This window comes from Phalacrocorax aristotelis, chromosome 23, assembly GCF_949628215.1.
Source record: "Phalacrocorax aristotelis chromosome 23, bGulAri2.1, whole genome shotgun sequence".
Lineage (NCBI taxonomy): Eukaryota > Metazoa > Chordata > Aves > Suliformes > Phalacrocoracidae > Phalacrocorax > Phalacrocorax aristotelis.
In genome coordinates this window covers 7,208,481-7,235,544 of record NC_134298.1, presented here as the reverse complement: position 1 = coordinate 7,235,544, position 27,064 = coordinate 7,208,481, and the positions used below count along the sequence as shown (strand labels likewise).

The window sequence follows — 27,064 nt, the reverse complement described above, 5'->3', positions numbered from 1 at the left end:
CCCAGGGAAGGAGGGAAGTGGAGAGAGGGCACCAGGAGAAGAGCGAAGGGAAGGCTGGGGGTAGAGACAACCGAAAGGTCTTATGGTGGTGGGAGATGTGGCTCGGAGAGCAGTTGAGAGGAGGCTCCCAGCAGCAATGGCTCTGACAGGGACAGGGAGACGGTCCCACAGCCCAGTGCAGCCTGGATCCCAGTGCCACAGCACAGGCGCCCGTGCTGGCTGGGGCCTGTGGGCAGTGCGAGGGACACAGCTCCAAGAGCATCGCAGTGCCAAGCAGCCCGTGATCAGCCCAGCTCCAGCCCTCCTCCTGCTCATCTCACTGTGCTCTTCCCCAGGCCACCTCGCCGGTCACTCCCAGCCCTGCCACAGCAGAGGAGGGCAGTGTGTCCCCTCCCGCAGCGTGCCCACCAGCCTCAGGAGCGTGGGGAACCAGGAGCAGCCGGCTGCAGCCATGCTCCAGCCTGCAGGAGCCACTTGGCACTGGTGGGTCATTCCCCTGCATTTTTTTCTAAAAAGCCTGTGCTGGAACCAGCAGCGGCTGCTCCCGTTACCCCTCCACCAGTGGAGTCCTAATACACTCCTACACTTGGCACTTTAACCCCTTGAAAGCCATTCCTTCTAATAACAATACTACTACAACGAGCTGCGTAAGAACACACTCCCTCTATCGCATCCCCCCTCCAGAAACGCCCCCTGCTCCTGTGCTATCCAAAGCATTTACTGCCTTTGACTTAGCATATGCTGTACTAGGTAGTAGGGCGTAGTCCATAGCGCTCGATAACGTGTGCCCCTCTGTAAATAACCTTGGAGTGATGTGAACAGTTTGATTCAAAAAAAGAAAAACAAACCCTCAAAAAAGAAATCCCCACAAAAATGGAATAAACAGACTCTAGGGACTTGGCCAGTACCCCTCCTGTAATGTTCATTGTATATTTTTTTGATGTACTATAACTGTTGGGAAAAAAAAAAAAGGAAAATATTTTGATAATCGAATCTCATCGCTTTATTGTGTTACTCAGTAAATAAAAGGAACAAGTATAAACAAGCCAGGGCTTTCTCGTCGTTTTTTTTTCCCCCTAGATCCAGACTAGCTGAAGGGAACACGTGTTGCTGGGCGGGACCGGGATGCCCTTCCCTTGTCTTGGGGAGATTCTGAGAGAAGTCAGCACCACGACAGCTGGGCAGCGAGAGCTGCCACAGCCCTAGGCATCAGGGTGTGCAGCCTAAGCACAGTCGCAGCTTCTCCAAGGTCACGACTGAGTCCCCACTCAGGAAGAGGAGGGCTACAGTGTGGTGCACATGGGCACCCTGCCCTCAGTAACAGCATCTTGCCCTGCTCCACGCTACACATTCACTGGGGCAGGATGACTGAATATTTCTGCACATAAAGGAGCAGCGGGCACTGCCAGGTATGGGGCAATCTGCCGGGGAACGCTGCAGAGCCAGGACAGGGGAGAGCTGCTCTGACAGTGGCTGGGCTGGAGGCAGGGCCAGCAAATGGGCTCTTTCACATGGCATCAGTAAATACAAACGAGAGCAGCTCAGGAGAGAGGGAGTAGTTTCCTCTGGCCCGGCTGTGCTCAGCCGTGGAGCTGATCCCCACCTGCTGGCCAGCCCAGCACTGTGCCTCCCCTCCAGCAGCCTACGGCCCTTGGGTCTCTGCCCGGAGCGCAGAGGGGTGTCACTCGGTGAATCCTGGCTTTCCTGTAGTACCTCCAACATCTGCAGGGGCTGGGCAGTGAAAAGAGCGGTCCCTGTCCCAGTGCAGGGAGATGGCTCACCTCTCTCATCCTCAGAGACCATCCCCAGCCCTGGAATGCCCGTTCCTTGTGCCACCATGCTTCCCGCAGGCTCCATGACACCAAACAGGCTCAGCAGGAGATAAGTGGAAGGGAAGGAGGGAGGTGAGGGAGAGGTGGTGGCAACAGAAGAGAAGGGAAAACAAGGTTCAGCCATCCATGGATCCGCTGCCCTTGTTCTTGCGACTCAGGGGAAAAGCAGACTTGCTTTGTGGCTGCGTCATCTTACTGGCTAGGTAGATGAACGGCTCGATCAGCGTATGCCGGTCAGCCACGGACACCTCCCACAGCTTCACCTTCTCGCCCTTTGCCCAGTGCTGGGCTGCGTCATGGTCCACCCGGCGCTGCTCCTGCAGGTCACACTTGTTGCCCAAAACCACAATGGTGACCTGTTCAGACAAGGGTGAGAAGAATCCTTGAAGGTACCAAATGCAGAGCTGAACAGTGCTGCCTGGCTCTGCCTCAAAGACCCTCAGTGCCAGGCCCAAGCCTGAGCTAACACCCCCTCCCTGTTAAGGGCTTTTAAAACACCACATTTCCCAGTGTTTCCTTCTGCCAGCTTCCCCTCCCGTTCAGGTCTGTGTGTCTCAAACCAGCCCCGAAGCGGAAGGGCCTGTTGAGCACTTGTACACCCAGGAAGCATCCCAGGAGAGTTGCCAGTTACAGTTGAGAGCCTTATGGAACAAGGACGCTGTCACTGTCTTGTGATAAGCTAGAGAAAAGGAGAGTCTCTGGGTGTGAACTTGGACAAGGGGAGCAGATCTGACAGTGCAGCCCCTTTCCCCTGGGGTACTCACCTCTTTCTTGTCCTTGGACTTGTCAATCTCCTTCTTGAGGAGCTCCACCCGCTTAAAGGACTCCTTGCTGTCAGTGCTATAGACCAGCACGTAGCCATCCGTGCAGGAGAAGCAGTGCTTGGGAAGCTCCAGGCCATCCCGCAGGCCCCGCGTGTCGTAGAACCGCACCTGCTCACGCACCCCCCGGTCCGTCTCAATGGAGCCCACGTAAATGTCCTCCTGGGTCTCGATCATCTCGGAGCCTGACGGAGAAGCGGGCAGGGGAGACGTGGGGACCCTGGTCAGGGAGCTGGCCCCGGCACGGCCCAAACCGTCCTGCCGCCCGGCCTGGGGCAGGACCCGTCCCTCCTCCACCCCCACCGCCGGGGTCTCCGGGCACAGCCTGTCCTCCTGCTCCCCGCCTGCAGCACGGGGCCGCCCGGCGCCCAGCGGAGCGGCCACGCAGGCCTCTGCCAGGCTCCCTCCCCGCCCCGACTCACCAACCACATGGTTCCCGTACAGAAGCTGCTCCAGAATCGACGTTTTCCCGACGGAGGCCTGGCCGCACACAACCACCTTGCAGCTCTTCCCCATGCTGCCTCAGCCAGGGCCGCTGCGGGAGCCCGCCCGCCACGCACGGCTGGCAGGGCAGGGCCGCCCGCGCTGCCCGGTGCGGGCACCCACGGCCCGGGCGGGGACCGGGGTCAGGGCCTGAGGGGGCGCCGGGGGAACGCGGCCGTGCCCGCGGCCGGCCCAGGCCTCAGGGGAGAGGCGGACCGGAGGGCGGACCGGGCCGAGGGGCTGGCGGGGCCTCACCGCGCGGCGGCGGCGCACAGCGACCCCTGCGGGCGGGCGGACCGGGCTCTGACGGGACCGCCGGGGCGCGGTGGCGGCGGGTGAGGGGTCCCGGTGGCGGCACGCGAGGGGCGGCGGCGAGCGAAAGGCACCGCCCCGGTACTCCCACCGGCTGCCTGGGCCCGTCCCCTGCCTCCCCATGGCGGGCGGACCCCGGGGCCGCCCCGCCCCGCCCCGGCTAAGCGCCGCTCTTGCCGACCCATGCGCGCCGCCGCCATCGTTGTCAGCGGAAGCCCCGCCCCTTCCGGCGCCGCCCCCGCCCCGCCGCCCGTCCCCAGCCCGTCCCGGCGGTAAGATGGCGGCGGCGGCCGAGTGCGATGTGATCATGGCGGCGCCCGAGGGACCCGGCGAGCCCGAGAGCGAGGAGGAGACGCGGAGGTAGAGTGGCTGCCACGGGCCGGCCTCGCCCCGCCGGGCAGGGAGGGGGCGGCCGGTGTCCCCCGCGGCGGGCGGGGCCGGGCCGGGCCGGGCCGGGCCGGGCCGCGGCCCGGCGGGCGGGTAAGGCTGGCAGAGCCAGGGGCAGCGGGGCTCGGGGCCTCGGTGCTGGGGAGCTGCAGGTGCTGGGCCGGCTCTTCCCGGGCGGGCAGGGCCACTCCCGGTGCGGGGCCGGGGTGCGCGGCGGGGCGCCGGCAGGTCCTGGCCCGCGGTCGCCGGGCGGGGCGCGCTGCCGGGGGGCTTCGGCGGGGCCCCGGGCCCCCGGGGCAAAGGCCGCTCTCCGAGCCTCGCCTCGCCCCGCGGGCCGTGACACGCCGCACAGCGTGCGGGGCTGCGCCTGCTGCGGGCGACACTTTATTTTGGGACGTCTTGGCTGCGCGTCCCGTGTGGGATCCCATGGCCTCCCTCTATACCAGGATTAGAACGTATACCCAGTGGTGGAGCCAGGCTGCCTTCAGTCAACGAGGGTTTCAGTGTCCTAGAAATAGAAATAACATCTCTCTGTCTGGAGGCTGCACTGGCTGGTTCTGGAGAGAGCTTTCTCCCATCGCTGACGACAAGGAGATAAGGATTAAACCGTGGTGTAGAAGGGGAGCTTCAGACTCGTACATCTGAGCGCTCTCCGCTTCTTCACCCTACCCCGTTCCCTTGACCCGGGTACTGTTTGAAATCTACACGCAGCAGTTTTTACCCTGTCCTGCCTTGCTGTGAATAACGGGAAAACCATCGGTTGCGGGTGTGTGTTTGGGCAGAGTCCTGCTCTGAAAATCTTATCGTAATTAAAGAGCATCTTCAAATTTCAGTAACTAGTTTATTTGTAAAGTGGCCTGGTGCACCTTGCCCAGGGAGCAGACAGTGTCGTCTAAGGCTGGGGGCGCTGCGGAAATCCCAACCTTTCTTTCGCATTTTCTTCTCGAGCAAGTGAGCTGGTTCCCCGCAGCAGCTGATCGTTGCAGTCTCTGCAGGCAGAGAATGGGAAGGTCCGATGTCTAGGAAACTCCGCTGGTTCTGCAGCATCAAGCGCTGGCAGTTGGTTATCTCCTGGGGAACTGGGGAGGAGAGAACTATTTCTGTAGAAGGTGAGGCAATTGCTCTAGAAAATTACTCAGTGGATGGAATTAAAAGGAGGAAACAAAATGGAAAGTGGCCTCTGAGGAACAGTATTTTCAAAATAATATTGGTGGCCCGAGGTGGTTTGTGCTGCTTGTTTACTGTCAGAAAATGAAGGCTTAAGGAGCCGCGCCGGGAAGGAGCTGGCTTCCTGGTGATGTCATTCTAAGGAGTTAAATTAGATGTTGCTGAAGAGGCACCTGGATGTTGTGCATAGAATACCAACAAATTGCATGGCCTGTGAAGTTGGGAAAGCCCTGTGTGTGGCTAAGTCATTCCTTCCCCCAGGCTAATTAAATGTGGTGTTTGAAATGTTAAAAATATCCAACAGTAAATGCCATGCTGAAGGCACAGTCATGTTCTGATAGTGACCTCTAACGTTACCCTTCCTTCCTCCTCCCCAAGTTTCATTGCAGAAGTGATGGGCGCAGGAAGCCAGTCACGAATAGGATTATCTTCCTGGGAAAGGTAGAGGAATTCGTGGGCAGCGTTTGGTCCTTGCCCTGCTCCGAGGCGAAGGCTCAGCTGTGAAGAACAGGGGCTGTCTCACGCGTCTGGGGTTTTTCTCGGTGTCGTAAGGCCGGTGCCGTGGTTCACAGTTATTACCATGGAGTGCTTTTGTAGGTGACTTCACAATGTTTCCTTCTTTGTTGTTGTTGGGATATTACTTCTTTATCTTGAGAAATGTGTGGGTAGGAGATGATTATTCTACTTCCAGTTATTCTTTCTGGTTGCACAGAAAGTGCAGGCCTTACACTCTCAGGCCTTTCTGCCAGCTGGAGCAGATTTTCTTGGGGTTCTGTGCATTAACCTCTTCTCTACTTTGGCCCTTCCTGGCTTAATAAGTTGCTTGACTTCTGTGGCTCGGTTGATCTAATGTAAATTTGGGTGATAGTCCCTGTATTAGGGAGACTAGTTGGAGGCTTAATTAGGCGTCTAATGTTTGTAAAACATCTTGAACCCTGTAAGGGCTATGTAGGCACTCCATGTTAATGGGCATGCACAGACATACACTTGAACGTGATTTAGTACAGCCTTTATGGTGTGTCTGTGCAAGCTTCTTTAAAAACTCCAGCAGAAATAAGTGAAAACCTTTTCTGCATTGGCTAAGTCAGTGTCAAAGGTTTCCATGTTCTGTACTTCTGTTTAGGAACTACAATACAAGATACAGATACTTTGCTTAAGGACTCCCCTTTGTCTAAATGCGTGATTCTGTTCTCTGTGGCTTAATAAAAATTAGGAAATTAGCAAAAGTGGAGCTCTGTGTTTCAGAATGATTGTAACTAATGCACTTAAACAGCTCAAAACATGCCAAATGGCTCACTCACAGATTGTTTAAGACACAGGAATAGTGTGGTCACAGGATAATTATTGTCTGCTGCTGCATAAATTCTGGGGGTCCTTATGGAAAAGGGTTGATGTAATTGCATTAATTTTATCTGCTGGGTAGTGGTGCTGCTCATGCCAGCTCCTGTGGGGAGCAGCTGATGAGCAGGGCTTGAGTTGTGCAGTCAGAGACTGGTCCACCCCCAAAAAGTAACTTTTTTTTTTTTTTAATTAATTTTAAAGGTTTCTTACCCATGGGAACAGCTTTTTCCTGGGCCCAGCTGATCTGCAAGCTTGGGGTCACTGGAGTTTTGCCAGGGAGAATTTCCTTGTCATCTTCCTGGCAGCTCTAGATTCTGTCTGATATGCATGCCTAAGGGTGGATCTTTCTACTCGTTCTTCAGCACTGGAGGATGTGGCAGCCTCTTAAAAAGAAGTATCTCAAATCATTCGGAAAATATAATTATGAAATGTTGCACAGACTGTTGCTTTTACACTGCTTTTGCTGCAGACTTCAGATGTGTTGATGCCTCGGTAGGAAATCAGAGTTAACCTTCGTACAGCCATGAACACGAAATTTGCCACCCAAAGTAAATTGTGCAGAAGTCAAGAAGGTTTCAGACCTCACCTGCCTTTGGGTCACTAATTAGTTTGACAGATGTTACCTGGAGGTTGTCAGGTGTTGGTGAGTAGCCAGAAGCTTTCCACTGCTCTTTTGTGTGAAGCGAGCTGCATCTTGGTTAGGCCCCTGGTGAATAAATGTCGCTACTTGTCTGCTTTCACAGGGAGTGCTGGCCGGAGGGGGGGTTCAGCCGGCGGTAGGGCACTGTTGGTGGGTAGGCTTCGTTACGGGATGGCCTGAAGAAGGTTCCACTATTCCTGTTCTGCTTGCAAATGGGCACTTGAGTTTCCCAGGCTGTAAATCCAGCGCATTTTACTAATGTGTAATTACTATATGATCGTAAGATAATACAGGGAGCAGCAGAAGCTGCTTGCATAGTTATTTGCTCTCCCACACATTTGAATACTTGGAATTAGGTAGTAGCTTTTTACAGTATGAAAAGACGGTCAGTACCTAGAATTCCAGACGTTTTCTTTAACACAAGGCATGCTTTTCTAGGGTGAATCATGTTGTAGATGCAGTTGGTTTACCATGTAATTCTCACAGCTGGCTGGCTTCCTTCATTTAGGCCTCTGTGGAAAAAGGCAGTTTCTAGCTGGTTCTAGACCCTTCCGTGGGTTCTCATGACAGCTGTGAAGTGACCCTGCCAGAAACGATCGTGCCATTAGTGTGGATTAGGTTAATACTGAGCTCTGGAGCGCGGTGTGTTACGTAACCGCGCAATTAAACTTTGGGGCTCCTCTGGCTGCTTTCGCTGACAGATGCACGGAGAGGTTTGGTTCGTCTCTCTGGTTTCTTGTGGTGTTTTCTGGTTGTTGTGACTTTTGGTCTTCTGTGTTTCAGTTCATCCTCAGGTATTGGGAACGTTCTGGGTGCGTGTAGAGGATAGCGTTGGGTTTTTGCGTGCCTTCTGTATGAAATGTCAGATTTGTTGCTGTTGACTGCTCTTGTGAGAGACTTGTGACAGACCTTTGCTTTTATGTTTCACTTGCAGAGTATTTAGACTGTCCATGCAGATACTTGCCTGTGCAGGCTCAATATTTCCCTGGTTTGGGGCATGCTGTGAGTAAATGTCATAATTTTCATTTCTGTATTGCAGCTAGTAGTAAACCCACTCCCTGCTCAGTGGGGGGTGCTGATGTGCAGAGAAACGCGTGGCGTGGTGTACTGTTGTGCTCTGCGTTCAGCTTGGTCTCTGCTGCAGCAGGGTCAGCGTGATGCTGCCTGGCTGCAGAGGGTGATCACAGTATACCTTAGATATGATTTTCTGTGGTTTTCTGCACCAGAGACAGAAGACACAAATGCTACTGATGGAGATGATAGAGAGGCAGACATGTATTCGCTTCGCTCTAAATCCTCGCTCGAAGTGTAAAACCTAGCCTGGAGGAAGGGTCTCTAAAGCGTACAGGGAGGTATACCCTATCTCTGTGGCCCATGTAGTGTTTGGCTTTCTCTTCCAAGTCCTGAAAGAAGGGAGGGAGAGTATACTATGTCCAGTGGCAAATATGACAGCTAATTTTAAGCTCTAGACATCTGCCCGCTGTGAGCTGTATTGAGATCACCAAACTTATTTTACCCAAGCAGCTGAGTAACATCTGACAGCTGAGAATCTGGGCTGGACTTCAACCAAAAAAAATGCCAGGTAAAAGCACCGTATCCACTTAAAAAGAAAGTCTCTGCGAGAATTGCTTAGTAAAGGCAGGTGTGTTCCTTTCGTTGGAGCATCCCAAAAAAAGATTGCTTGGCCAGGGCAGGATTTTGGAGCCTTCCTTAAATCCTACGTTTTGGGGTTTTGTCGCTGTTTCGTAATGGAGGCAGGAAATAAAGTAGGAGTGAGGGTCGAGAGAGCAAGTCTGCCACCTGCTTAAATGCTGGATTTCTGTAGCTGAGTAGTGTTGCTTTGAGCACAGGTACCTGCGTGCACGGGGTCTGCCAGCACCCCTGGGTCTGGGGGGTGCTCTGCGTACAGATCCCACAAGTTTTCCACGACTTAGAAAGTGAGGTGTGTTGCAAGGTAGGTCTGTGTGTCTTGTTAGGAGCTGGAATAGGAGGGGTGGAAACCACGATCGGCGCTCGAGTGGGGGCAGCATGTGGAAGCTCTGAGGAGGCAGAAGTTGTTAGGCAAACGTGGGATTATGTCGCTGGTGCGCGGGATGGCTGCTTCTCATAGCTCTTCTGTTCTGGGAACGAGCAGGGGCTGAGCTTTCAGCAGGGCACGGGGAATAGAGGGAGCCTTGTGGTGGTTCCTTCTCCCACCAGGCAGGCAGCAAGTGCCGCGTGTGGCATCCTCTGAGGCTCTGGGTGTGCGAGGGCAGCATCAGAAGAGGTGGCTGCCGCTTGTCTTGGTGGCAGGTCCTCTAGGGTGACAGGGGCCGGAGCACTTGAAGAATTAGGGGTCCTGACAAATCTTATAAAAGAGGGGAAAAAAAATTGAGTAGCTCGCAGGGAGAGAGTTAGTCCAAACAGTCCCCTCCTTGTGAGCCGTGGTACCCGCAAGCAATGAAAGACAAGCTTCTTCCCGAGATCCTTGGTGCGACTCTTCCCTGTCTTCTGTGTCCAGTGTGGAGAGGCCCTGAGAAGACACTAACCTCCCCTCACAAAGCAATCCATTCAGCCTGGATCGTATTTTTAGCAAAGCACGATTCTTCTTCAGTTTCAAAAGTAGCAAGTGGGGAATGCAGCCTACATCAGTGCGAGATGCAGAATGATCTCATTCAGGCTGCAGCATCTGTTTGGATTGAAACAATTACCAGTGATATCAGGAGATCTGCATTTTTTTCTTGTTATAGCCAGAGACCGTGGTAAACAAGGACTGTTTTCTCTGTGAGCTTTCTATATCAGTGGAGCGCAACTGGGGAGAGATGCTTCTGTTCTGTGTCTGGGATCTCAGACCACAAGCCTTGCGTTTCCAGCAACTGACTTTGCCTTCGTGCTTTGGAGGCAATTTGCTTTTTCTTTCACGATCTGGCTTTATCGTTAAGCTTTACCCATGTGAGCAATAGGAATACCAGTGTACTTCCTTTCTGCTGGTGTTATCTGGGATGATGTGACTTGCTTATATATCAATCTGCATTAAATTAAATGCTTAAAAGGAGAATAGACCAATAAAAAGGAGTAGAAAACAGTAATTCTTGTGTTCAGGTGTTTCCTCTAGCATCTCAGAATACCAGTGCTTTGTGAAAGTTGATTTTGCTGTGTATCTGTTTTCTCTCTCTGGTTTTCCCAGCTCTTCCCGGCAGTTTGTTGGCAGACAGGGTGCTCTGGCACCTGGCCCTCTAGCTGTACCTATTAGGCAATGCTTCCTCCTAACAGGACAGGTAAAATTGCTAAAAGACCTGTGAGTCAGGGACTGGTACGCGAAGGAGGTTATGGTGGTGGCTCAGAGAGATGGGTTCTGCCGTTGATACTCTTCACCCTTTTCTTCAGACTGTACAACAGAGACCTTCTGCGAGAAGGTACTTTAATAGGATCTGTGATTTTCTTTTCCATTTATGATTACAGAAACAAGAGAATAAATATTTGGTTAAACTACTTACTGCCGAGGTTCCAGCAGTGCAGGATTGCTGATTGTTTTTTTTCCCCACTGTATTTTGAATGTTTGATCTGTAATAGTCAAAAAAGGTGGTTGTGTTTGGACTCATTTTTAAACATGCAAAGTGTGAGCCCTGCCGCTTGTGATACAGATCTATCCCACAGGCACGTAATCGTTTCTAGATCTTGTGGCCCTAGGGAAGGAGGAGCACGGAGCGGAGCTGTACCGGCAGCTGCCTGCCCCTCAGGATCTGGCAGCGTGCTGGCTTCTGAGGAAGAGCAAGGCTGCGGATCAAGCACCTTCCTAGGGCCAGGTGGTGGGAAGGCTGGGGCGGAGGAGGTACGGCAGTTTCCCGTCTCGGGTGGGCGAGTTCATTGTTTGCTGGAGCGGGTGCAGCGGGGACGGACTGAGCCCAGGAGCCGTGACGAGACCTTTCCGAGGCAGTGGGGTGCACGCGCTAAACCGTTTCTTTGCCACCCCGTTACTTATTCATCTTATTTCAGATAAATGCAGCAGTGGTTGTGTGTTCTTTCCAGCGCTTGGCTTCAGCAGAGTTACGGCAGGGGTGCGTCTGGCCCATTACCGGAGTGTAGCCGATAGCAAAAGTTAAAAATGAAAGTGAAGAGTGCGCACTTCAGCGGTGGCCCGCGGGCCCTCGGCGTGGCAGCTCCCTGTGTCTATTGTTTTGCCAGCTGGCAAAACTGCGACGGTTCAGTGAAAACAACCCTTTGCATGAGGCAGTTGTGTGGGAACGGCCAATGGCAAGCCTGAGTGAGGTTAAAAACATGTGAACTTGTTTCAACACAGTTCCCTTTGTTCTTTCTCTAGTAGGCTCGCTGAACATTGCTCTCGTTCACCGGTGGGATCCCTCCTCCCCGCTCCGGCTCCTGCGCTGCCTTTGCTGAGATGTGCCAGGGGGCTCTGGCAGCGCTCCCCCCTCGGTGAGGGTGCTGCGGCTTGAGTTAAGTCTGTCGTGGGCTGGCAGCTTGGTTGTGAGGGCAGCTTCCAGCAGATAAGTGCATTTATCGCATAAGGATCTGATCTCTAGGACTTCCAAAATAAAACTGTGAAGTGGTAGTCGACTCTTACCAAATCCACTCCGCGCCCTCAGGTCTTGGATTTGGCAGCTTACTAAAATGCAGGACTAGTCGGCAGTCTTCCCTTCGGTTTTTATTTCATATACTGAAAGAGCCTTCTCACTATGGTACATTCTAACAGTGTGTCTTCTATAGCAAGAGCCCTCGCCCACTCTTTGAATGGGTTGCAGCTGCGGCTGCCAGTGAACTTCTGTCCTATTAGGTTTATTAAGAATGTGATTTGTGAAAGTCAAAAGTCTTTGCTTCCTCTGGGCAAAACCCAGTCCTGAAACATGCCCAAAGTTGCATCTAATTTTTGAGCATTTTGTAAAGATGTACAGAAATATAGAAGTGGATCGCTGGCATTATACTTTCTGCGATAGATGCACCTAAATTCTTGAAGCTAAAGATTATCTCGGTGTTTATAGTACCTGGGAGACTGAAGACTGGCTCTGACTCAGGCTGTTGGCTCTTACAGTAATGCAGGAATGCAGCTCATCTGCCCTGAGAGCAATTGAACAGCTCGTGCTTGTCCTGGAGCTGGGTGGGGGTACTTGTATGTGAAAAGCCCTGTGACTCTTCACTCTTTATTCCTGCCTTCTCTGATTTGGCTTGCTTTTCTTTACCTTGGGTTTCCCTGTAAATAGCTTTCCTGCAGCAAGTGGCGCAGAGAGACACCTTCGCTTCTGGACCCTTCTGTAAAGAAAATGCTGAGGCCCAACATTTCAGCACAGTCTGGAACTGCCCCGTGTTTGAGCCTGCAAGTGCAACTCTGCTCTGGCAGAGTCGGGGGTCACCCAGCTATTTTCGTTGCTTCGGCAAAGGCTATGTTCCCATCAGCCGGTAGTGACCCAAGAGGAGTGAGATGACCTGTAGTAATCATTCTGAACTGTACTGCTTGTGATACGGTGATTTCCGCTGTGCAGGTGATCACTGCGGCGGGGCTGCTCTAGCAGAAGATCACTAGTTGTCGCAGGAGAGAGTAGCTGGGGCTCATAGATATGCTGGCAGGGTCCCTGGTGGGACGTGAAGGATGGAGTCTGAGCTAGTCTTTGTTCTGATGGTTAGAATTTGTCTTTGTCTGAGGCCAGAGTTCTGGTTGTGCAAGTGCTTGGGAGAGTGGACCAACAGTGTCTGTGGCTCTGGCTACAGCAGTGATGTCCCAAAAGCACGATGCAAGTCTTGACTGCTGTATCTTAGAGTGGGGTGATGCTTCTTTTGAGTCGGCCTCATAGTTTTTACATGTTAAACAGTCTAAGAGGGGAAGCAAGTTAATTAAATCACTTAATTTAATCCAGTGAAGCTGAATTAAACTTCAGCACCATGGTATGAGATCCCTCTTGGACTGCTTATCTAAGATGGTGAAGGTAGATGGGAGAAGAGGGAGGATGGTTTAATTTCCTTCAGGGGAAACTTTGCTTTCAAGAGTTTAAGGGATGCTGCTTTAAACCATATGTTGTGTGTTTATAAATGTCCTAAACTGTCTCTGCAAATGCTTGCTCTTGAGTGTGAGGACTATTTCTGGACCTGTTGCCAAGGCAGTGCCAAGCTTCTGCTTGAGGCTTGCACCCTTATTTCTCCTCGATTTAGCTGTCTTTTGAATGTAGAAATTGTTCTTGGCCCTGTTTCTTAAGCATGTGGGACGACTACTGAAAGACAGACAGCGCGCTCTCTCTTGACTTCAGTGACTGCTGAGGTTGTGCAGCACCTCACAGGAGGAGGCTGGCTCGATTAACCATGCACAGCTGAGTTTTGCTGGACTCTAGAAGCTGGTGCATCTGGGGCTGAAGGGAAGATGCTCAAAGGTGGCTTTAGCCTGCTACTGCATTCCTGCAATCTTCAGCTAGGTAGTATCCCTGCGTATCCCTGTTTATGGCCCTAGCGAAGTGCTGAAGAGCTGAGAGCCGGCAGGACACGAGGCATGCTCTTTTCTCATGGACAGTGTGTACAGAGGAAGCCTTGCAGCAACCAGCTGCGAGCATTTTGGAGCACTGCAGTTACACTGAGATTGCGGGGGGATCAAATGCTCAGTCGTGGTCAGAATCTGTTCTGGTGCTCAATTCCTCTTAAAATGTGGTGTTTTGCTTCCTTTCAGAGAAGCAGAATCGTTCAAGGAACAAGGAAACGCATACTATGCCAAGAAAGATTACAATGAAGCATACAACTATTACACAAAAGCCATAGGTGAGAACAGTTGATGATAATGTTTGCTGAATACTTTGTCTAAAAATCAAAGCTGGTTGTTGATTTAAAATACACCAGCAGGGTGTCAAACAGCACGTGCTGGATGAAAACTTTTTGCCTGCTTTAGTTACCGTGCGGAATTTCACCAGACTGATAACGCAGGTCGGTGCCAGCACGGGTGACCGCAGCAGTTCTTTGTTCCTCCTCCAGCCAAGATATTCTTAACACGAAACCAGTCCAGCTTTCCCTCTAATGCAGGGTCAGCAGTGCTGCCTCACTGAACACCACAAACTTTTGGTCTTTGAGTTAATTCCTGTGTATAGCGGGGGAAACAATGGCTTTATGACTTGCCATCAAAACAGCTGCTTGCCCATCATGTGTCATCTTAAGCCACTCAGGTGACATGTTATAAATTGGGAGGGAATGTGATTTGTTTTTTAGTCCAACCATGGCTTTCTAATATGTTCTGCACGTGTATAACTGCTTGCATTACACTAACAGTGAGTGCTCCTACATCTTCTCCAGATACCTGTCCTAATAATGCCAGTTATTATGGTAACAGAGCTGCTACGCTCATGATGTTGGGGAGATTCCGAGAAGCACTGGGAGATGCTCAGCAGTCTGTCAGATTGGATGATAGCTTTGTAAGGGTACGTGGAAAACTTCATACTTCTTATTCACGTCCCAGTACCCTTGTCTCTCCCTTTTGCAGCTCTTTCAAGTCCCTTTTAACTGTCTTCTCAGGGCCATCTACGGGAAGGGAAGTGCCATCTTTCCCTAGGGAATGCCATGGCTGCCAGCCGCTGCTTTCAGCGAGTTTTAGAACTGGATCATAAGAATACCCAGGCGCAGCAAGAGGTAAGAGATTCTTAAAATTCAAATATTCCCAGTAGCTGGGGCTGTCAAAAGGATTGGATTGAACTGAAAAGCCTTTCACTTCGAATATGCAAGGTGGGATCACAGTCATCGTTCGTAACGACCGTTTGCAGTCATTTGGGTCAAAAACGAGGTGCCGTCCAAGTCTCTGTATCTGGTTGTCCGTAGACCGGCACGTTGCATGGTTACTTCTGGGTGTGATTGTCTCCTCTTAGCAGACGAGCACGGAGGCTAAGCTGGTCTTTCACCCGGCACTCCAGAGGAGGGGTGGTGAATGGTGGCAAGGGAGCACGGAGGTGGGCGATGCAGCATGGAGAAGGCTGCTGCCACTTTTGTATCTCATTCACAGGGGTCCATTTTCCTGGGCTACCAGTTAGGTCACTTGATTTCAAACCGGTTTTAATGTGCTGGCAGAAGTATTATTGTTCCATGGTCAGCAGTAGTTCTTGCTCTGATGCTTCAGGGATTGGCAGCGTAACTGCTGTTCGGTGGTATTTCAGAGCAGTGGCTGTCCTGCAACGCTTGCTGTGTTCTCCTGTCTTTCAGCTGAAGAATGCCAGCACCGTGCTTGAGTATGAAAAAATAGCTGAAGTGGATTTTGAGAAACGGGATTTTAGGAAGGTAAGATTAACTTGATTGTTTCCTGTAGCATTTCGAACAGGTGTATTTTACCTGGCCGGTTCAGCCAGGTGCACGTGTAATTTCCCTGCCTAACGTTAGCTAGGGTCCTGATGGGAGGTGCTGTACAGCATACCCCTGCTGTTGAAGCAGGGCTGTCTTGTGCACTGAAATAGTTGTGAAAATGGCAGAGCTCAGCTCTCTTAGCACTGAACAAATGAGAAGTGAAGAGGGTGACTGGCTCGGGCTGAATATGAGCTATTCCTGTTTGCTTTGTAGGGTGAGCGGAACCATGAATGAGCTGTTTGATACAGATTTTGTGAGCAGCAGCGTTCGATCACGCTTTGCTCCTAAAATGCATATCCAGGATTCTTCTTTCTCAACCCTTTAATTAAAAAAAAAAAAGGGCACTCTGCCAGTATTATAGCGAGGCTCACTGAAGGAGGAATGCACGTCTGCGTGGGGCATTCTCCGTTACTGTTTCCAAATCTTTCCTCCCAAGGGCTGTAACGGGATGCAGCTGGTACTGACCTGGTATAACAAGAAATGACAGCATGAAATCTGAAAGGCACCAAACGCTTCTCATGCAACTGTTTCTGTTCACTGGATGCATGTAAGGCCCAAGTTTGGCCCAGAAAGGAGATTGTCCACACTCTTAGGCTAAGCTCAAGATTTCGGAAGAGTAAATCCCAGCTTTGTGTCACCTGGTTATGAGGAGCAAATGGGATGTATGGTCAATCTGGGTTTCATGTGTAGGAACTGGAATTGCCCTGCCTGTATTGCATGTTCTGGGCTTTCGCATCTGTCCCATCGCTTCTCCTGTCTCGCTCCACTGGGGAGGCTTGCATGAAACGTGATCTTTGTTTCTGGAGAGCTGCTCTGGCTCCTTCCTCACCCAAAAAGTCGTTGCCTTCTCAGTCTGGAGCACAGTGCTTCCCACAGCGGGCAACCGTGATGTCACGGGCTGGGGAAGCAGATGAACTTTGGTGGAACAATGACCCTGTTCTCGTGCAGATGTCCCCACCAGAGAGGCAGAGATGGAAAAGATCTATTAGATCACCCTGCCCATTGCAGCCAGACCAGTGTAAGATCAGTCCCTGCACTGTACTTTTTTTGTGTTTCGTCCAGACTGTCTCAATCTATTGAATTTCTGTCCTTCCCACATGTCTTTATAATGCAGGAAACAGGGGCGGAATTGTCTTCCTTGGCTTTTTCTTTAGGGCCTGCGATTTCAGAAGAGTTAAAGGGATGGACCTTCTACAGGTATCCCTCGAATCTTCTGTGTAGTCCCATGCCACAGTTATAGCAGGTTCCACAGACCTTTGTACACAAAGCCCTTTAAAGGACAAAACAACCTGCATGTGAGGAAAATTTTCTAATGGAATACGTCTCCAGCAGCAGAGGAAAGGGGTGTCTGCACGCTTACTTTCCTGTTCAAAGGCAAATGAAAAAATCTCAAGTGAGGTAAAGGCCTTTCAAACCAGGCCTTTGGCTATTTGCTTTGCTCACACTTACGTGTTTTCTCACACCAGGTTGTATTTTGCATGGACCGCGCTTTGGAGTTTGCTCCTGCTTGTCACCGATTCAAAATCCTCAAGGCTGAATGTTTAGCGTTATTGGGTCGCTACCCAGAAGCACAGTCTGTAGCAAGGTGAGCGTCTTAAGGTCCAGAGTTAGAGTAACAGCTGGTGGCGCGTCCTGGCTGCTGCCTGTTCTCCACAGCCCGGCTGAACGAGGGAGTATAAAAAGGAAATAGTCCTTAATGCAAATTGGGATGAGGACGAGCGCATGAATTTATTCCCTTTTAATCTCACGGGATAACTGCATTTAGACTCAGTTAATAACGAGCAGTCTTGCTTGAGCAAGTTCCCATGCCTTTTGCACATCTGTACCACAGACTTGATAAAATAACTAAATATCTCACTGGGCAATAGTGGGTTTGGAGATCGGAGAGAAATTGGAATAGGGAAATGCTTAATTTTTTAAATCCGTCTGTTACAGTGACATCTTACGCATGGACTCAACAAATGCAGACGCTCTGTATGTCCGTGGTCTCTGCCTTTATTATGAGGACTGTATTGAGAAGGCAGTGCAATTCTTCGTCCAAGCACTCAGAATGGCTCCTGATCACGAGAAAGCATGTCTTGCCTGCCGTGTAAGTTGTGGATGCTGGGGATGGGGCTGCAGAGTTACCGGGATTCTTTGTGGTTTTAACCAAACGCCTAACTTGGTTCTGCTGGATCAACCCCTTCTCCCTCCCCCAGTGTCATGGTTCCCCAGATCTCCAGCAGCAAGTAGTGCATCCAGCCCTTCCCAAAGCCAACCACCTGCTGCTTTAGGTAAAACTGAGTTGCTAGAAGCTCTTTCTCAGAAGACTGTGATACTTTGAAGACTGCCTCCCTTTCATTCTTCTTTGTTCCTTGATCAGATATAGGAGCAATAAAACTGGGTCTATCACGTCTAAAAGAACTTCTGACTCTCAGATTAAATATTAGTGCCTACAGGTTGACTGGCATTTAAACACTGTTTGTTTCATGTTGCTCCTTCCCTCTTTTCTACTCTGTTGTAGTTCTTTGACTTTTTAAATCCATTTGCTTGTGTAAGCTCTCAAAGTGAGGTCCCATTCCTATTATCTTGTTTAAATCCATAAATTTACTTTACTGCTATGTTCTTCTCTTAAACATTAGACAACCTTTGTTGCTGTGGAGAACGCCTGTAACTGGCATTGGCTGTTCCTTAGCGCTTCTCTTGGGGGAAAGGCGAAATGCTTACAGCTCGTTTCAGCTGCTGTAGCGAGGCTGTGCCTTTTGTATTCTGTAATGGTGTCTGAAACCAAACTGTAACAGTTGTGTTTGAGGACCCTTGCCCAGCAAAATAAGGTGCTTGGTACCCCGGAGCCACTTACGTAGTATCCTTATCCAGGGTATATTTTCTTTCAGAATGCCAAAGCACTTAAAGCAAAGAAAGAAGACGGGAATAAAGCATTCAAAGAAGGAAACTACAAACTAGCATATGAACTATACACAGAGGCATTAGGAATAGATCCAAATAACATAAAAACAAATGCCAAACTTTACTGCAACCGAGGGACAGTCAATTCAAAGGTAAGAAACGGCCACCTGGCCGTGACCGTCTTTCATCGTGTTCCTCGCCACCTAGTTTATAAACTGCAGATCAGTTATTCTGGAAGCCATAGGCGTCTGCGGCTGCTGGATCTTTCTAGTGCTGTAGGCAGCGATTCAGGTTTTTGTACTTGCACAATGATTGGGTCTGTTCCAAACAGCCAACGAAGCTGACTCCTGGAGGAACAAAACCCAAATACTTGAGATGCTCAGAGTGGGAGGGAGAGGAGGAACAGTTTAGCCTTATCTTGATCAACATAAAGGCATCCTTATTTGTTTCCCTCCCAGTAACGAGGAGGTAATTTTTACTTTCTTATTCTTTTTGTAGTTCATCCCTTGCTTTGTTTCTTGATCTAAAAAAAAAAATGACCTAATTTAAAAACCCTGGACACTCTTTCCAGGTTTGCTGTTCCGTTTCAGTCATGCACTATCCAGAGAGACAATCAGGCACCTGGTAGTGCTTCCAGTTTCCACGCTGCGTTTCCTCTAGGCATGTTTCCCCCTCAGCTGTCTCTGTGTGTTGATGCCTGTTCTACCAGCGTCGAGGCATTTCAACATCCCCACTTGGTCAAGAGACAGAGGCTGTTCTCAAAACCTGGGAAATAGGATGAGCTGCAGCAGTAATGGATATTTTACATGGCTGTTTGTGTCTGAAAACAAACAATGCTTTAATTTAAAAAAAGGTATTTTAAATATTTTAAACTATATTTTCCTGTCTGGGAATTAGTTTGGACAGGGATTAACCTGCTTTTCAGATCATTCTCAGGAAGACCCTTGTTTCCAAGTGCATTTCTTAAGGAAGCACCCCGTAGTTCTACTGTTTCACTGGACAAGCCTCTAATTTTTCCCGAGGGAACAAAGCCCTGTGTTTTTGGGGGGACTGGAAAAAGTTTCCTAGATGCAGACACGTAAAACAGCGAGATTTTCCAAGATTCTCTACACCTTTCAGTTGCCTGAAATCATAACCCTTCTTAGCGGATTGGGATTCACTTAACCTTCTGTCTGACGTTGTAGCTTAGGAAACTTGAAGAAGCAATAGATGACTGCACGAATGCAGTAAAACTGGATGACACGTATATCAAAGCATACTTGAGGAGAGCGCAGTGGTAAGTAGACCTTTATCATGGCCACACTGAGCAGGTTTGTGCATACAAACCTCCTCCCTACAAGCACCGAGTGACAGGAATGACAAATCTGAAGCTGAAGTTGAATAAAAGGGTCTGTCTTAAGGGGCCCCGAATTTGTTCCTCTTCCTTATGCTGATGAGGAGACAGGGGAAGCTCTGTGTAGTCTGTCCCGCCTGCACGGATCTGGGATTGCCTGTCAATTGCTGTATTTAGGCAGGATTTGTTCTAAAGCTTGACTTACTATGTTTATAGACTAACGTAAGACACTCTGTCCCAGGGGGCCTCTCTCTTAAGCTTTATCAGAAGGGCTGCTGCGGGTGAGATCTTACCCTGGCAGAGCTGTTCACCCTTCCAGCAAACTAGATTTGGAAATGGGGTGCCCTGCTTCCCATAAAGGAGAAATCAGCTGAGACCGTACCTATCTCAGGCACAGATAATACCGCAGTGTAGCGCAGCGAGGCTGAGCGAGTTGGGCAAAGGGTGTTCGAGTCTGTGTGTCTCCTTTGTGACTTGGCACCATCCAGGAAAGTAGTCGAAGCTCTCTTCTGACTACGGATTTATTTGCTGCTTTCCTCAATACTGCTTATTCGTCAGTTTATGGCAAAGCTGCCTGGCTTGTAGACGAACCAAAACTGTTACTGCAGCCTTCCTGTTGGGCATTCATTTTAATTTACAAGCTTCAGTCATCTTCTCAAGGTCCATCTCAGTAATTGCTGAATTACAGTAAGTGGTTAATGAGTCAGGCTGAAATGCCAGTAGGCGGGCACACGTCCCTCTGTCTGAGGTGCTGAGATGGTCGCTTCTACCCGGCGTTGCTAGCGCATGACTCTGCACCAGCTTCCTTGAAACCTTGCTGGCTGGTGTTAGTTCCTGCGGCTGGATAAAGTAGTTGTCAGATTGTTAAAGTAGAGCTTGTGCTGCCAGATGAGACTGCAGCCTCCACTTGGAGCCCAAAGTACAGGTTCCCGTGCCAGGATTTCCCACAAATAGCAGGTGTCCGGGCTTCCAGTCAGCCTAGCAGTGGCCCTTTGTGGGTTCCTCCGATGGCTGCCCTTTCTGCAGCCCAGTGCACATCTTTTCCTTAATTCATATCCACCCAGAAAGCTTCTCCCTGAACCCCCTTTTGAGATTTCCTGTGAAGTACACCTTGGCCACCAGTGTTTCTTTCCACAGTTACATGGACACAGAGCAGTATGAAGATGCTGTAAGAGACTATGAAAAGGTTTATCAGACAGAAAAAACAAAAGGTGAGCATACTGACATTCTTCTTGTGTGCCTAAGTTTCCCTTAACTGGCAGGTTTTTTGTCATTGCGTTTGTTTGCCTTTTCCCCCCCACAATACGCTCTGATTTGCAACCTTTCCAGTATCGTCCTGCTGGGGGAAAAAGTCCTTAGCAGCACTCTGAAACGCCTGCCTCAGTCTGGTTTCTCTTCCAGCATTGAAAGCCGAGAAGAGAATTTAGCTTGTAGCTGAAGCAGTGCGCTAGATTCAGAACACCTGGTTGTGGTTCTCATTCTTAACTGTCATCTTGCTTTTTTAGTAGCCTGAAATGAAACGGACAGAGTAACCTTAGTCCTTGTGGTTCAGTGTCTAACAGATACTAGTTTAAAAGCACCGAGACATTTACCTACATTTGGAAGCAGCCTTAAGCGGACAGCGAGCCTTTAATTAGCAACCTGCCTGTAAATCCAAGTGGATTGGTTACTTGTGGCACTTGAATCCTTCAGCCCAGGTCATCTCAACGTGTTGAGCTTCAGCCACTTTTGAAGCAGGAGGCTGTGCCTGAGGCTAAAACCGCTTTCCTTTGGCATTGTGCTTCTTCCCAGAACACAAGCAACTTCTAAAGAACGCGCAGGTGGAATTGAAAAAGAGCAAACGGAAAGACTACTATAAAATCCTTGGGGTTGACAAAAACGCCTCTGAAGATGAGATCAAGAAGGCTTACAGGAAAAGAGCACTAATGCATCATCCAGGTACCCACAAACAGCCCGTTATTAGAGCGTGTGTTGTTGCTTGGATCCCCTTGCTCCATGCACGCGCCCTGCACAGCCGTCACTCAGAGGCAGGAATAAATGTGAGGGGGGAGTTTCTGGGCAAATAGCAGTTCTGACCCCGCAAACCGAAATCTGTGGCAGCAGCTGGGAATGTGTAGCATTTCCTGTTTACGCTAAAAACGACTTTCCTGCCTGTTTTTGTATCCCAAGACCGACACAGTGGGGCAAGCGCGGAAGTACAGAAGGAAGAGGAGAAGAAGTTTAAGGAGGTTGGTGAAGCCTTTACCATCCTGTCAGATCCCAAGAAGAAGGCCCGCTATGACAGCGGGCAGGATCTAGAAGAGGATGGACTGAACATGGGAGGCAAGTGCTCCTTACGATATTCTACCATGGCAGCCTTTAAGAAGGTTAGACCGTTTAGAGTCTGCCTTCTCCTCTAAAGCAAACCTCCTCTTTGGAATACTCCTATGAAGTGAGTTGGTTTGGCCTCTGAAAGCGTTTGAACGGCAGATCCGCACTGCATGTTTCAAGTTGCAAACTGCCTAGGTTATATGGTGGGTGTTACCCTTGATTGATCCGGTGGGTAGCAGCTGTCATGAGGCAGAAGTCTTTCATAGGACACGTAAAATCAAGTGATAGAAAGATTGTGTGTCCCTAAACGCTGCTTATCCAAAATTCCTAGGTTGCCCTTGTGGCTGAAACGGTCCCCGACAGCTTTTGCTTTTACTGGTTTTCTGCTACTGCGGTGACCCTGTGCTCTGCGGCTGCACAGCAGTGCTCAAAGCAAGCTGTTTACAGCCCTTTGTCAGTTCGTAAAGTGCTTTATGGGCCCCCAGTTAAGTGACAATTTCTAAACTGTGAAAGCTAACTGGCTGTTTCACCTCAGCTCACAATGTCCTTTTCTTCCCTGTAGACTTTGATGCAAATAATATCTTCAAGGCCTTCTTTGGTGGGCCAGGCGGCTTCAGTTTTGAAGGTAGGTGGGAGTGTTCTCCTGTCAGCTTTGGAAACATAACTGTGCAGACGACTTGCCAGGGCAGCTGAGTTTCCCAGAGTGGATGTGCTGGTCGAGGAGAGCGTTTGACTTTCCCAAAGGAAAAAGTACCTAAGCTCTTGGAAAGCTCTGTCTGCACAGCATCCCAGCCGATGGCCGGTTCTGGTTCTTTTGTGTTCAGAAGCAACAAAACCCAGGGGTTCCCTTCTCAAGAACTGTGCGTAGGCTTTGCCATCGAAGTGGTGCTTTGCTGCTTCGAAGTAGCTGACCATAACTTGGGTACAGCTGCCGGCGCTAAAGCAACAGGAGGCAACTCTTGCCCAGAAGTCCTGTGCGTGCGTATCGCACGTACCACCTCCTCCGGTTCCGTCACGCTGTGAAGCCCCCCGAGGGGCTCTGCCTGCCAACGTTTTGAGGCGACTGGCGCGATGAAGGAGCTGTTCCTCCGTGTCCCTTCGACCCTCGCGCGTGGGCAGGCTTTCTTCGCACACCTTGGCGTGGGATGGCTTTCCACAGGGCTGAGCGAGCTCGCAGCACTTGGCTCACATCAGTACCCCCCTTAGGGGGAAGCGTGAGTTCCTTAAGGGCCTTTAAGTGCATTTCGAGGAGTCTTTGTGTACGGTTTGCCTTCCTCCCTGTAAATCTGCCTCCTTTACCCATAGTCCCAGTAATCACTGGAAATTGGCTGCTGGAAACGCACCGCAAAGATCTCGTCTCTCCTGCCTGTTCGAATGGTTTTGTTTGAATTAAGTACTGGCTTGGCATCAGGCTACGGCAGGGCCGCAGTTAACTGTATTGTCTTTGAGTTCTGAAAGTGCTAATATCTGTCATTTTCTTTTTCAGCTTCTGGGCCTGGAAATTTCTTTTTCCAGTTTGGCTAAAAAAAAAAAAAACCAAACCCCACACATACCTGATCTGCTTATTTTAACCTTGAATACGGACATACTTAGACTCCTTCCTTCATCATGTCTCATTGTACTTAGAGCAGTTTCATTTTCTCAGTTGGAGACCTCTGTTTTGTGTGCTTTTGTGTGTGAAGAGGAAACCAGCTCGGGGAGGGGAAGACTTGTGAATTTTGTTTTACTGTTAACTTTATTAAAAAAGAAAAAAAATAAAGCTTTGAATCTTTTGGTCCCTCCATGCTGGCCCGTACTTTCAGACTGTTCCTGCTCCTCCGCAGAGAGGATTTCCCTGAAGTCCTCCTGGAATCTCAGCTTGTAAGAGGGTGAAGTAATCTCTGACTTTGTTCTGGTTGGCTCCGAAGTGCAGGATGGCAGCATGTCTAGGGTTTGTAGTAACTTGTAAGTTATCTTAATCTGCTGAAAATATTGCCAAGATTCGATCAAGTTCCATACAATTGTGGTTTACCTGCCAGCTGTCTTTTCTTTTTCCCTCTCGTTGTTTGTTTTTTGCCGTGGTTCTCCCAGAGCAGCACAACTGGGCATTAACTGAAATGGAGACGTGTGAGCTTAACGGTTTTGTGTCGGAGAAATGCTTCTTTGGGTTTAAAAGAGCAGCTTATGTGAGAATTCCCTGCGATGCGGCTAGAATTAAGGGCGCTGTGTTTCCACTCCTAGAATCGCCCTGTTTAAGGGAATATTGAATTTGCTCTGGGCTGAACTCCTTCACCGTACTTTTTTTTTTTAATTGATCCACTTGAACATTTAATATTTGTGCTAAAACTTGATTTTGTTGAGCTTGATGTTTGATTTCGTGTTGCTGATCGATAACGCGGACGAGCTCTTTTCTAGCTCTGAAGAAATGCAAAGTAATATTCAGGTTAATGACTGCAAACGGTTACTGTGCGCGTGCAGCAGTATGCTCTCAATGTTTACAGGAACTGTACAAATATGCTAAACTAGTCAAAGTAGTTTTCAACTAGAAGTCACTTACTAGTCCAAAGAAGCAAGGAAATGCAAAGTCAAACTGAACTGACAGTCTGTCACTTGCTTCTCTTGCACAATGTCAGGACAAGTGCTGGAGGGATGAGCGTAAAGCCCGGAGCCGCGTGCAGCTGCACCGTCTCGCGCTGAGGATGGATTTGGCTCGGTGGAGCTGCCAGTTAACGAGGATGCTGGTTTGTGTGTCACCGTAAACGTAGTGTTACAGCAGGAGCTCAGCTGAGAGAGGGCTCTGCTTCCAGAATTCGTCCCTTTTTTCTAGAGAGAGAAGACTCGTTCTGACTAGGTGCTTTGTTCGAGGTCAAGGCCGTCTGTGAAACGGTTCTGGAGCACAGCGTGTGGCCTTGTCCGGCAGAGCTTCGGGCAGCCTTGCTGGGAAGGGGGGTTTGAGGGAAAGTGCGGCGGCACTCGGCAGCGCCGGCGAGCCGGGCAGAGTCCCGGCAGCGTTGCTGTGCCCGGCGTGCTGTGAAGTGCCCTGCGGCAGCGTAGCGAGCCTTGGAGGGCTGAATTTTGCTTGGCTGAGAAAACGGGTGTTTGTACGAACACACGCAAGGCTCTTTGCCGGAGAAACCTGACACTAACTTTCATGTAGTATCTGATTTACCTTCTTTCTGCAGGAACAAACTTTGCAATGAATTCGTTGCATGGAGTGATTACTTTGAATGCTAAGATCTTTGTCTTCCTTCCTCTTGAGGGCTGCGCTTGTCCCGCTCAGTGGGACAGAGTTGCTGGACCGCGATGCGAGTTAACCTCATTTCCAGCCGTTGCAATAGTGTCGTGGTGCTGCCGCCGCCGGGTGCTCACCCCTGTGGTGGTGTTTTGGCAGGATTTTTGACAATCTGCGTTCGTAGAGGGAAGATTTAAGGGCTTAAATTCTAGTACTGCAGAATAAAAAGTACTTTTTAACTCACTCGAGATTCAGCTTTTAAAATGAGCCAACGTTGAGTAATATTTCCAAAAATAGACTCTACAACATTCATTCTAACGACTTCTTTGCACCAGTGTAACGTGATGGACTTACCCGGATTGCGCTGAAAGCAAAATAAGCTCCCGGCGTCCGTCAGACTCTGAAACGGTGAATACCCGAGGCATCGAAGTACCGGGCTATGCATACTGACGCTTCTCCAGTTCTCGTGGCGCTTGTAAACCAGAGCTCACAGGACTCGTGTTAGCGTGGCGTTCTGGATCCATAACGTCTTGTCCCACGTGCATTGAATCTACGGTTTGGACTTCTCTCAGACTTTTATCGCCGTGCAGAGACGCGTCCCGCATTTGTCAGTGGTCTTTGTTACTACTTCCCCCTCCCCCCAGTTACGTACGACAGGCTTCCTTCTCTCCAAGCTGAACGAGACCATTCCGCGGACGATGGAAGTGGAATGGCTTCTCTTCTGAGAGGGAAAATGTAAACAGCAGATATTTATAAAACTGTACGTGAATGCATGATTTAATGTAGTTAAATATTAATATGGTGAGTGCCGAGACTTTCCTAAGGAGCGTTGTTATGTGATTCGAAGTGAGGGCGAACGCGTGTTCCCTTCGGCACGGGGCGCTGTGACCTCCGCCGTGTCCGGGCACGGCCTGGGGACGCGGGACTCCGTTTCGGTCAGAGGAATCCGCTTAGGCGCGGGCGGTTCAGAGCGGTGTTCGTGGGCTGTGCGTTGTACGTAGCCGCAGGGAACCCTCGTGCCCGCTTTCCGGCTGCCACCGCTCCGCAGACCTCCCTGCCTTCCTTGGGCTCCACGGGAGCTACCAGGCGTAGGAGTTTGCCGCAGAGATAACAAACGAGCATCTTAAAGGGGTATCGTGCCTGTGCTTTTTCTAGAGTGAATTAGAGCTAATGAGGGCGACCGGAGGCGGCTGCTGGAGGGGCTGCCCTTGAAGCACGGGCACGGGGGGACCTACGTGTGTCGGAGCCTTGTTGAGGAGTGGGCTGTTACCCTGGGTACGGCCGTAGGCCACCACGTGAACCCGGCAGGTTTAAGAAACCGGTGGTAAAGCCCTTCCCTCTAGTGAAAAGGGTTATCTTTCTGCAAGTCGGGCTTGGCAGTTACTGAAAGGCTTATTTTTTTGGTGTAGCAGCAGGAGCCTTAGTGCTTAACCCTGAAGCACACCCGAACGTGCCCCCAGACGGGTCCCGCATGCAGAGTCCCCCGTGCCCGGGTCTGCCTGGTGAACAGCCCGAAACGGAGGCGCCGAGCAGCTTTTGCCGCAGGGTGCGCGTTGCCCTTCATGCCGCCAGCTCCTGCGCGGCGTCTCCAAAGGGGAGCCGGCGCTGCCACGGGAGCTCCAGCTGACCCGAGGCACCCAGAGGCAGCAGGGCCGACGCAGCTGAAGGCCGGGCCGGCGTGTGAGGGAGGGATCCTTTAGCAGACGTGATGGAAGTGGTTGCTGTTGACCGGCTCGGTCACCGACGGAGGGCTGTCGGCTTCCTCCGTGAGGGTCGCGAACTACAGGAAGAATCGTGCGCGCGTGGGGAGCGTGGCGCTCGGCAGAGCAAGCGCGCCAGGTGGGGCTCTTGCCGTGGCTCTGCAGCGTCTGCAAGGAGATAAGGAACTGTTCGACTATTACGGCTTTTTTTCCTAATCACGATACTTGTGGTGTCTGAGCTGCTCTAGGGATAGTTTCAAATTAAAATGGAAGCAATTTCATGCTTTAAAAATGAAAATGTGCGTCAGTAACGTCAGCGTGTGGGAGATACTTGCATGTGCGATGGTCT

General features: G+C 50.4%; 2 protein-coding genes across 3 annotated transcripts; one reads left to right on the top strand and one right to left on the bottom strand.

Moving 5' to 3' along the window:
• Nucleotides 1-979: 979 nt before the first annotated feature.
• On the bottom strand, nt 980-3,563 carry NKIRAS2 (NFKB inhibitor interacting Ras like 2). 2 transcript variants are annotated; one of them, XM_075116860.1, is made up of 4 exons: nt 3,076-3,563; nt 2,760-2,838; nt 2,597-2,659; nt 980-2,188 (listed from the first exon to the last, which is right to left on the bottom strand). In XM_075116860.1, the coding sequence occupies exons 1-4, from the start codon at nt 3,167-3,169 to the stop codon at nt 2,092-2,094; spliced, it is 333 nt and encodes a 110-aa protein (XP_074972961.1). In that variant the 5' UTR covers nt 3,170-3,563; the 3' UTR covers nt 980-2,091. The 2 variants fall into 2 exon arrangements, with proteins under 2 accessions (XP_074972961.1, XP_074972960.1); XM_075116859.1 differs by having other exon boundaries at nt 2,597-2,838; nt 3,076-3,555.
• A 103-nt stretch (nt 3,564-3,666) lies between these two features.
• On the top strand, nt 3,667-23,585 carry DNAJC7 (DnaJ heat shock protein family (Hsp40) member C7). Its single transcript, XM_075116852.1, has 14 exons — nt 3,667-3,808; nt 13,627-13,715; nt 14,241-14,365; nt 14,460-14,573; nt 15,138-15,212; nt 16,742-16,860; nt 17,211-17,364; nt 18,149-18,313; nt 19,346-19,437; nt 20,632-20,705; nt 21,286-21,432; nt 21,664-21,816; nt 22,367-22,429; nt 23,291-23,585. Exons 1-14 carry the CDS (start codon nt 3,726-3,728, stop codon nt 23,326-23,328), a joined length of 1,491 nt encoding a protein of 496 aa, XP_074972953.1. The 5' UTR covers nt 3,667-3,725; the 3' UTR covers nt 23,329-23,585.
• Nucleotides 23,586-27,064: the final 3,479 nt, after the last annotated feature.